This window comes from Anopheles cruzii, chromosome 2, assembly GCF_943734635.1.
Source record: "Anopheles cruzii chromosome 2, idAnoCruzAS_RS32_06, whole genome shotgun sequence".
Lineage (NCBI taxonomy): Eukaryota > Metazoa > Arthropoda > Insecta > Diptera > Culicidae > Anopheles > Anopheles cruzii.
Window position 1 is genome coordinate 18,560,449 of NC_069144.1, and position 11,426 is coordinate 18,571,874.

Below are 11,426 nucleotides of genomic sequence, written 5' to 3' on the forward strand. Positions count from 1 at the left end.
TAGAGATGCGCCATGATTCTTTTCTTGATTTTTTTTGCTCACCCCGAAAGGGTTCACATCAAAGCCATACCTGCCGTACGAGAGCACCCATCCATACATCTCGAGCATGCCAAGAATGTTTATGATGACGCAACCTGAAGCTTGATTTAGCTCTGCACTATCCACAGGTGCGTGTTTTGGTTGAGCTGGTCTACCGAAGAGAGTTCGGGAAGAAAAGAAATCTTCGATATGGTGGGGCGTTCCAGAGAATTATTATCAATTTGTGAGCAAACATTCCTGTTTGTCCTTTTTTTAAAACATAGTTTCTAATCACAATGTGTGAAATGCTAACACTTTTTCTATGCGATGGTTAATGCACGCACATTTTTCAGTTCATTATTCAAAGCACACCGTAGCGGAAGGAAAGTAATGAATAACAAATTATTGGATTGAAGTTGGAAGTGAGAATTGATCAAGTTCGTGTGATTCTGGCAGTCCAACGAAAGGTATTCTGGTGCTGCCCACTTCAAATTTCCATTCTAGTATTTGGCACCAAAAAGGAAGAGTAGAACCAATTTGGATCGCATTATCAATCATTTTGATAACGTAAATTAGTAAGAAAATTGAACGAAATTAGTTGGTCGTGCTGCCGAGGGATGAATTAGTCTAAGGACCTGATCGAATGGTGCCACGTAGCCAACCACCGATTACCTAGCAAAGATAAGTGCGGTGCCGTGATGGGCCTGACACGTACCGACCTTTCGAACCATCGCTGGTTCGCTGGGCACATGATGAGCAATGCTTGTAAACATTCGCTCATCTCGCTGTACCGAATGATTAGCTATAACCGTATAATGAATGGGAACTATCAAACGACTGTACGCTCGGGATTATTGATGCTAATTGAAGACTTCGCCACGCTCCGTCTATTGTTAATGGGGCGCCGGAAACGAGAATCGTATCTAATAATGGCATTAATAGGATTCATTCATCACTTTCTTTCATTGTGCCGATGATGTGTGTGTGTGTGTGTGTGCGTATATGGCGCCTGCCAAAATGGTAGGAATGATGTGTGCACAGTTCAGCACACTTATCAATCAAGGCCAGGACCAGAAATTTTGGCGGCTTTTTGCTGCAGAGCAATGTTTATCTTGCTCTACAGTAAAAAAAGGACTCTACAGAACCATTCACCAGGTATCAGTAGTAACGGGGCGCAATAGAGCTACTCCTACTTGATGGAAGGATGTCTGAAATGAAACATGTGGCGATGCTTTAGGCGTAATGCAAGGAAATCAGTCAGCCTAACTAGGTTAATGGTTTCGTGGTAAAACAATTACAGCACATTACTGATTATTCCCTAAACGTCAAACGTTTTGCACCACAAGCGGTGTGTCTCTGCCGGCTTCCATTTAAAATTAGGCACTTTATATAGGCTTAAAATATAAAAATATTGAGTCTGAATTATAAAACTATAAAATTAACAAAGTGTTTCGTAATAGGTAGGTAAACTCTAGAATCTGATAATGAAAGTTGGCCTAGTAAATACAAAACAGTAATAGAGCCTGAGTTCTACTAGGCAAACATAAAACAGTAATAGAGCCTGCTAAAGGTACCTGCCGGTGACGACAGTAAATCAATCCCCAAAATTAATTCATCAGTCACGGGCGCATTAGGCGCGTACACTAATTTGTGTGATCAAATTACAGGGGAGTTTAGCACCAAATTGTACCACGCAAGTGGTGTTATCTCACCGATTCCTTGAAATGTGCAATACGAACAAATCAGTTGTAAATCATTCATGTATCAATCCTACGCCTTCCCGAGCACACAGCATGGGCACTAAGGCAATCACCCGGCAAACGATTGCTCTTGAAGAGCAATGGCCAATGAGTTGGCTTGGAGTGTTTTTATTACTTTTCATGATTTATTGCACTCGACATCAAATCCAAAGCTTTTACACTACACCAACACGCATGCACCGTTTGAGGATTGAGAGCATAAACTATCGCTAGAAAGGGCATCCGGGACGAATTCATTAGGTAGGGTTTTGATATGTTTTTGGTAATAATGAACAAAAAGGTGAAACATTGTTGGTATAATGTATAACATTATTAAATAAAATTATTATTAAATTTTCACTGTCTTAAACCTATGGTTTGCTTTCATTGTGTCGGGCACTGTTGTAGTAACCATTCTTTGCAATGACCACCTTGGTATGTAATGTGTAATATGATTTTAAGCGGTTCGGAAATGTTTGAGACCGTCTGAGATGTTCGGGCAGACTGTCTTTTCCATATGTTTCATGTCATGCTATGTTTAAACAGTGTGAGGAGTACAATAGACCGTCCGACCGATTACGACCCATGACAGGTTTTCGATTGTCAACCAATCAACCATACCACACACGCCCACCGATATGGTGACGATTGAGAGAAAGAATTCATCGGAGGTGGATGATGCGCACAGCATCCGTTTAAGAGCGCAAAAAAGAAAACAAGTGAAAACCTTAATCATGATCGGGTTACAGCTCTTTGACTGATGATGGTTTCGGCGAAATTAGCACCGTTGCCGCCGCCATTGCCGCTTGCTGCAATTTCTGCACGGTAATCAAGCAAAACGAAAGAAATCTTTTCGACGTCTTTCGAATCTTTACTCTTTCATGGCGGTTGTTATGGCAAAAGCGTGTCACTGTGGCGGAGAGAATCCACCGTGAAATGAACTTCATTGTTGCGAATACAAGTAAACGATGTGGTGTAAACAAATCTTGCAAAGTTTTTCGTCAAGCTAACCAACGCAGCAGACGCTAGCAGAACGACGGCAAGCAGGTCTGGCAGGTAACTTGGTTACGGCGGCACACCACAGTCGGGCGGTCTTCGCCTGCGACACAAGTTTTTCGAGATTCACAAGCAACGACTTATGAATATGAGACGATTAATATTAAATGCGCCGGAATGCTGCCATCGTTTCGAAATTCACAGTGTGCTTCCGTTTGGTCACCCCAGAAGTAAATTGAATGAGCAAACGTCGTGTTGAGGAACCGTCATGTGGCTGGATGGAATAGCTTCAAGCCAGAGGTGCTTTGAGGAACACCACAAGTTGGCGTGTGTTTATCCTTGGCAACGGTTAAATTAATTTTCTCGATTGTGTTGACTTGTGATGCAAATAAAGTGTAACTTAACTTATCGTTTTAATTTTTATAAAAAAAAAGCCAGGAAAGGGAGTATAAACAATTATATTCGAAGAAGTTGGCAACGACACAGAAAGCGAAATTAGTAGCTCAACGATCTTCCGAACCTGTCTTCTTGAAAGCGCGTTCTCCCTGAAGTAAATGAGCTTCGATTTCTCAAGTGGCCGATGTCATGTCTAGCGCTCCGTTCAAAAACTGCTGTTAGACAACGGATTGTAACCTATGAACTGTGTTTCAACCAAGTAAGGAACATAATTCGGTTTAATGAAGCTTGTCCTAAGGTTATACGATTTTTGTTTACTTATTTTTCTAATTATCTAGTTGTTTATGTTATTTTTCATTGTTGAAAATTCAATCGATTTGTTCTGGTTGAATAATTTTGGCGTCTTTTCCCAAACCAGCGGAACACATTTAGTGGTTCGTTATTGTTTTTGTTCCGTAGCGCTTCTACCGCGGCGTCTGTATTTTCTCGAATTGGGTATGTAGGTATAAGAGAAACCTTGGCACAACATTGCTGTCCAATGCAAAAGCATGAATTGCGTGAAACACGAATGACAATTCCGGATGACGGAGCCCGAGGAGAGCAATTTAAAATGTCTCTGAGGAAAAACATATTACTACGAGCCGCTGGTTCTAGTACGCTATTACGAAAACTGGTGCCCGAGACTGAACACTGGTCCACATCCCAATCTGACGACGCTGCTCGAAATTATCATTACTTGCACTCAGCAGATACACATTAAGTGTAATCAACGCCCAAGAAGTACGCCCGGTGGGCAAGTCGAGCAATTATATTTTGCATGATTGTTCTAGCAGCAGAACTGGGATCAATAGTAGTTTCGCAGGGAGCTTCAATGTTTGTGTACTAATCACTGCACGGTGTTGGCTAGGGTGTTGGGGACGGGGAGCGCAGAAATGCGACGGGTCCAAAGTGTCTACAAGAAATCGAGGTCTGCAATAACGATTTTACTCAAGAAGTCCAGCAAACTGATCCAGCACCTGCGCAAAAGACGTCCTTCTTTAACGCTTGCTAACGTGAAGTTATTATTATTTAACCTCGTTTCAAGTTGCTCCTCCAAACGTTTACTTATCTTGGGCTAGACGGAAGAGATGGCAAGTACTACACCGGGATGCTGGAACCCGGAATGAGCGCAAATTGAAGTTGCGGAAAATTACACTTTTTCCTACTTAAGACCATCACTATTATATTCCACAGTCTTGAATTTTAATCACGGATTCTGCTCGCACACAGACACAGACAGTGCACCCTACTCTTCATTGTTACTTACCAGATAGATAAAGGATAAAGGGAAAAAATGTGCCGACTATACTCCGGCATTTTTGAAAAATGAGAAATCCTCCGTCCGTTTTATTGCTAAACTTTAGTCTTTCCGGTGTTCGCTCCATTCGGATGCGAGATGAAATAGGTCGAGAACTTTATAGTGGTAGAAACTTTAAAAACCGTAAGCTGTTCCAGCTTTCGGAAGGTACTTTGCATAATGAGAACTTCCGCCAAACTCGTCACTGTGTGCAGTACGTTCTGGTGCGGTGCAACGAGTTTCCCACATGCAACGAGAATTTGAATGCCTTTCATTGTTGTCACTAAATAAATGAAGCAAACCAATGAATAACTGTAACAACAAACTAATGCAGAATCATACGGCCTCGAATTACATTAGTACTCATCATAGTACTCTCCCATTATTGTGTGTAAAAAATGGCAAGTTCCTTTTTTAAACCAATATAAACCAGTTCTCTAATGCTTCATCAAACGCTTCAAACATTCTACACAAATAGTTTTATAGGACAAACAAACTTCGTACTTACCTTACTGTGGTTTGCTACTGTTGGAATGTTTGTCTCATGCCAATTGAGCAACATAAGCTGCGTAGCTAGAAAGACACGAAAACTGCTCCGGTTTAGTTAACCATTCTGAGTTTTTGGTGAGATTTCAAAATCGTGCTCGACAGTTTACCCAGCCCACACATGGAGATCTCTGAACTGGATCCGACTGCTTTATTTGCGTAGCAGCATTACTCTGGCCACTAATAAGCTTAAGCAGACGCCGCTACTACGCCGGGAACTGCTGTTTGGGTTTTCGGGTATGATTTCTTTTTTCCACATTTGAGGTTATGTTGATTTTCCTGTTGTTCGGCGAGGCTAATTGCCAGTTGCAGCGCAGCCCGGTTACTCTGGACCATTAGTGTAGACCACTTAGGGTCGCTTCGTAAAACAAATGCTCGTAAAAAATAATTGTCAAACGTAAATAAACCCTTTGATACGTGCTTTCCCGCTCAACCGGCGAATGTAAACTGAAAAGTATGGTTCTAGCATGCGTTTTAGGTGCTTAGCTTACAGGTCTGAAGTTTGAACTAGCAGCATACAATCAAAGCGTAATCCGAGCATGTAAGCCAACTTCTCGGAGTGTCGAAACCTAGCTGATCGACAAAAGGTTTATAAGTTGGGATTTTATCAAGTAACAAACCATACATACTTTGAATTGTTCATAATAGATCCATTCATTCTATCTCTAATACGACCATCTCTGCAACGTTAGTGATTGGCCTTACCTGCGTAACCTTACAGAGTATTGCAGATCAACAAGAACTACTTGTTTATGCTCTCAAAGAACAAACCGTAAATGGTCCTGCCACATCATTGGGGATGGACGCAATAATACTTTGTTTACCCGTGAAACGTTAAATTCCCAACATTTAAAGTGAAAACTTACACGGAAATGTAAGCAACCGCTTGATTTAAAAGTTGTTGCTGAAAGCAGGATAAAATAAACAGTGCTCCGTGTAAGCATAATCTGCCCTTTTTGTGCCGGACATGATCACTTCGAGCGTGACTATGTCTGATCTCGGTGAATCCTTGTCATCAATCATTATTAAACTCAAAAAAACAAAGCAGTCATATAATTGGTGTGGCGCTTCCGTGGGGGCGCAACCATGGGACTCGCGACTAAGGGATGCAGCAGCGTGAAAAGCGGAAGCAAGCAAAACATAATCGTGGCACAATTAGGATGAGCAAAAACCATGTTAAAAAAACACCTAGACCTCCATCAACCTGCTTCAGGGCCTGTTTCCGAAAAATAAAAACTTTTACAAAAATCTACCGGACTTTGGGTGCAGTTTTGCGAATCTTTCCGAAACCTTTCAGCGCGCCATCGTAGGGCGCACAATTCGGATTGATTGATGAATGTGCGGCCAAAGCATAAATCTTTAAATCGTGTTTAATCCATCCATCGCGTAAATCGTTGATACGCGGGCCGCGTTTTTATCGCCCTGCGTTTCGCAATTTTCCGAATGGCCGGTCGCTGTCTTCGCAAGGCACGTGGTGGACCGCGATGATGCAGTAATTCGTTTGGTACGCGAGTGAGGATGTAAAATGTGTGTAATAAATTTATCATCAACTGATTTATGATCATACTGTGATTTACCATCATACTCGAGTCACAGCCACATGACATGACCGTTCTCGACGATTATGTGGTAACGGGAATCACAAACCAACGTTACCACCAAATCAAACATTGGACTATGTTAAATTCCTATTCCATCCGTTAAACATAATCTTTTAAATGATCAGTTAAGAGCTAAGTACGCCTAAAAAAGGGTTTAGAGTTTGAATTGCAAAATTTTAATTGTTTTGCGTAGTTTGGCAAATTTTGGTGCGAATGCGGTGTGTTGTTTTGCGAGTGACGCAAGTGTTCTAAGCACAAGATAGCCGAGCGTAGTGAAACATCTTCGAGGTATTGAAGGATGCCGGAATGACGCACACAGCGACCGCAGCGAGGCATGAATGTTGCTTTGGCGTCGTTTCAGCCCGGGAGAGTTTCCGAAAAACCGTTCCCGAGCGGTGCCGGTCCCGGTCCCGAGCTCCAAAAACAGTGTGGAATCGTACAAAATGCAAATGGAATCTAACTAGTTTGCTAGAAATAATAGTCAACCCGTATACGCAACAACCGAGGGCACTGGCACGGGGGATACGGAGCACTGTTTAGCGCCCGTAGTTAGATAAGCGACGTTCTACGGATGCGGTTTACTGCTTGCGTCCTCATTGGCAATTCACGCGCGCGAACCGTAGGCCAGCGAAGACTCGCTGGCGATCGATTTGCATACCAATTAACGATTCTAAAAGTCGCTCCACGTTTTCACGGATTCACGGTGGGAAATTGTAAGTTGAGTGTTCGATTGCGGTACCGGGAAGTGGATTTTTAACGTTGTGGTCTAGGAACGCCACAAGGTCCGGCCTGCTCCATGCCGGCGTGACGTTGTGCACGATAGTATTTATTTCTCAGTAACAGAACCTTTTGCACCGCCAGTTGAAGGATGTCCGCACGATGTGTGCTCCTTCCGGGAACGATTTCGTTAGCGTTTCTACTTCGAATACCTGTTGTAGAGCCAATAAATAAATAGCAACCCTACAAGAATCTTCACGCTAACGTCGAGCACCAGAAGCCGCTTGTACTTTTTCAGAGCCGCCGGTATGGTTTCGTCCGACTCCTTCATTAGGTACCGGCGGCCGCCGAGAATCGCTCGCTTGTAGTACTCCATCATGCCGTGCAGAAAGTAGCTGGTCGAGAAAGCACTCCTGTGGATGGAAGGCATCGGAATGGGTTAGGCTTTTAGTTGCTCCACAATCGTCCTGCAGCCGGCGTCCGTACGTACTTGTCGTCGTCCTGCAGCACCTCCTGGAGCTGTTTGAAGTTGTTGTTCACAAAGAACCACTCGTTGTTCATGAAGTAGCGTAGGGACACTTGGGCGTCAAATATTTTACGAATCAATTTTAACATACTTTATCGCCGGTGATAGAGATACAGAAAATAACAATCCTAGGGTTAGTGGGGGCCGATACTTGCTGATGGGTGCTAGACGTGCGATCGTGACTCACGTACAATGGCTTGTGGCTGGTAACGCGAAGTAGCGTGTCGATCAGCAGTGCCGGCACTATTTGGGCGAAAAAGAACACGAAATAGAACAAGTATTTGTTGGTCGTCGCCGTTCCACCCGGAGCCCACAGAACGTTGGAGAGCGGCACACGATCGAACAGCACTTTGCCGTCGTACAGCATCATGCCGTAGTTGATGGTTTTCTCCGGCGCGGCGGCACTGTTGTAGACGGGCAGCGCGCCGGCCCCATCGATCGAGGCCCGCTTCCAGGCGGCCACTATGATCGCCTTAATGCTGACATCGACCGGGATGCAGTTGATGCGATTCTTTAGATCGACCAACCCGGTACGAACGACGCCGGAAGCGCAACCCAGCAGCAGCCCGATGGGCCCGTTGAAATTGTCGACCCATCCGCTCAGCGGTTCACTTTCGGCGTTCGTCACAATCGATGGCCGGAACACAACCAGCGGGATCTCGTGACGATACTCCTCGCAAATCTGCTCCGCCAGACCTTTGGTGTAGGTGTACGTGTTCGGTGCAAACCGTGTCAATCTGTGTGTAGACAATTTACCGATTAAGTCCACTTGTCAGGAGACTACGACGACGAGCGTTACGTAACCCGGGACCCGGGGATTGTCACACGAAAAACGCACTTTTCTTTAAACATCTCCAGCGTGGCCCGATCGAACGTTTCGGCCAAACGTATCGCTTCCTTCCAGTCCATTTTCGGCGGATAGATCTTCTCCTCCACGTGCAGTAGCTCCGGGTTGCAGTAGGTGGTGGATATGTGGACGACGGCCTTTAGCTTGTCCAGTGTTTTGGCCCACTCCAGCAGTTCGCGAGTGCTGCGAGTGTTGGTGAGGATGGCATCTTTCAGTGGGTCATCGAAACGCACACTCGCGGCAGCATGAAACACAAACTGGACGTTTCGCAGCCGCTCCACGGTCTCACTGGACATGCCAAGGTGCAGCTGGGTACAGTCACCCTCGATGGGGCAGATCTTGGCCAGGGCGGCTTCATTCTCACGCTTCAGTCCGGCAAACAACTGGAAAAACAACAAACACACGCACACAAGCACACATACACACAGGCACCAGGTGCTTATCAAATCGGTGCATCACACACGTCGGAAGTTTGTCGGTGGTGGCGCAGAATATCCGCGTCCGGTCCGTACTGTCGTCGTACTTACCTCTCCGTCGGTGATCTGTTTCAAACGCTCCTCGAGCGATTTGCCGCGTTTGCCACGCATCAACACAAACACTGTTCCGAGTTTCGGGCACGATCGCAGCAGTTTCTCTATCAGCACTTTGCCCATAAAGCCCGTGCCGCCGGTAATGAAGACGTCGGCACCGGCAAACACGGCCGGTATTCCGGTGCATTGCTGCTGTCGCGACACCATCGCTACGCACGTCGGTCAACTTGATCTTTCAGAGACCCCCCTTTCCAGCTAGAGCCGCAGCCGGTGTAATGTGTGTGCTGGTCGCCGCCGCTAAAACCGCCTCGATGTTAGAACGTTCCGATCCGACGCTACGTCGATGAATGACTCGGCTGGAACGGGGTAGTTTCGGACGATGGCCGGACACGATTGCGTCGGTTACAATTTACGCCGAGCAAATGAAAGCACACTATTGAATATTGATTGTTTTATAACAAACTTCATTTCCATCGGAAGCCAGGCTTTCGATACGGACGGAGTGTTTGAGAGTGTACTGGTACTAGCACCAGCCCCCGTTTCGTTCAACGGTCAAAATAGGGATCTTTCCAACGAATACCAGTCCAAAGGGCCTTTGGATCGTCACCAGCACCACTACCGGGCGCTCGGATGCCATTCACACCAGGTGGGCGGCCCCAGCAGATGTGTTGCTACAGCAGGCTCTGGAAAACAAGTTCACAGAACCAGTTCGTGAAACAATCGGTTCGCGTATGCTGATCGGATGAAGGAGGAAAAAAAAAAACGAGCGCTCGCCTATGAATATTCATTTTGAAGGGACTTTTGGAATGTTTATCAAACCCCTGGTCCGGGAATACCCGTTATAGAACCATCCGCGGCAAGTAAGTGACTGCTCTTGAACCCTCCCCAAGCGTGCGCAGGGTTAACATATGCTTGTTTAATATAGGGGTAAAGCTGAACAAATCTAGGGCTGTGAGAAGCGGACACTGTACGGCCTCAGCGTAGCGGGCCACAGTTCATGACCAGTCCTTATTGGCAAATGAGTCAGGATGCACACTTCAACCCGGAACCACACTCCGATCGACCCCGCAGACCCCGCCGACCGACCGACTGGCCACTTAGCCACACTGCGAAAGCGATTGCTGTAAGAGAAAACAATAACAAAACCGCATATCGATTGCATCGGCTTGCAGTGGGAGGGAGATCATTTTTTTGTTGTTGTTGCAACTATCAGCGTTATCTGTAATTCCCAGCACAACACACAAGAAGATTGTTATTCTCGCTTTCGGTTCGATTCTGCTCAATTTGTCTTGTTTGCAGAACGGTTGAACATTGAACCCATCGAGTTTACTAATTAAACAGCGTGGTTGGGATCTCATCGATGTTCGAAAAGTCGGTTCCTCTATTCATTCCGGAACGAAGATAGCATGTTTCTTGCGTATCTGAAGCGATGCTTAATGAACGACAATTTGCGTGCAGCATGGTCTGATTAAATGGAGAGAATGTCTATCGTTCACCAGATCAATGTTCAATCGATGTTTGTCAGAGATTTAAAGTGTCGGTCGTACGGTCTTTCATTCGTATGAATTTGGCTTCTATTTGACCCAGCAAACGTATGAACTGAACTAGCACGTAACCATAAACCTACAGCTCGTGTTTATGGAGAAGTCCCAGGAGTGGAGTACAGCAATCGTATAGATCACTATTTTAAAGTTGGAATGGGTTTTGACGATTCTCTAACCTCCATGTTTGAGTTCTGAACAGATCGGTCTCCGGAACTTGGAGCCAAAGCCAAACCAAAAGACCTATAACGCTTGACATACTTTTCATACTTCACCAGCTAGACGCCGCCGTGAGCCACCGTGCCTGCCGACGGATGCGGATTGAACCAAAACAGGACATGTTGATCAGAACCGCAATTGAATTGAAACGATAAACAGTCCGCAAGGAAACGGACGACCGACTCGCTAAGTGCCATAGATTGGTCATAATAATAAAATCGGGTGTTAAATTTTGTGTTGATTTAATAGAATGGATGACGCATCTATTGATTAAGTAGCTTTAAATAGCACAATATTTATGAAATTGAATGAATTAACAAAACTTTTCAGAAAACAACACTCACTCAAAACTCTGTCGAAAATCATCGAATGAGGATTAAAAGTGTGTACATCATAGCAGTGGAACGGCAAAGA

At 45.0% G+C, this 11,426-nt stretch overlaps 1 protein-coding gene across 1 annotated transcript; it reads right to left on the bottom strand.

Annotated features, from left to right (window-relative positions):
- Positions 1 to 7,165: 7,165 nt before the first annotated feature.
- Positions 7,166 to 9,610, bottom strand: LOC128269461 (fatty acyl-CoA reductase wat-like). Its single transcript, XM_053006929.1, has 5 exons — positions 9,250 to 9,610; positions 8,714 to 9,105; positions 8,067 to 8,612; positions 7,840 to 7,965; positions 7,166 to 7,762 (listed from the first exon to the last, which is right to left on the bottom strand). The coding sequence occupies exons 1-5, from the start codon at positions 9,457 to 9,459 to the stop codon at positions 7,549 to 7,551; spliced, it is 1,488 nt and encodes a 495-aa protein (XP_052862889.1). The 5' UTR covers positions 9,460 to 9,610; the 3' UTR covers positions 7,166 to 7,548.
- Between the last annotated feature and the right edge of the window lie 1,816 nt (positions 9,611 to 11,426).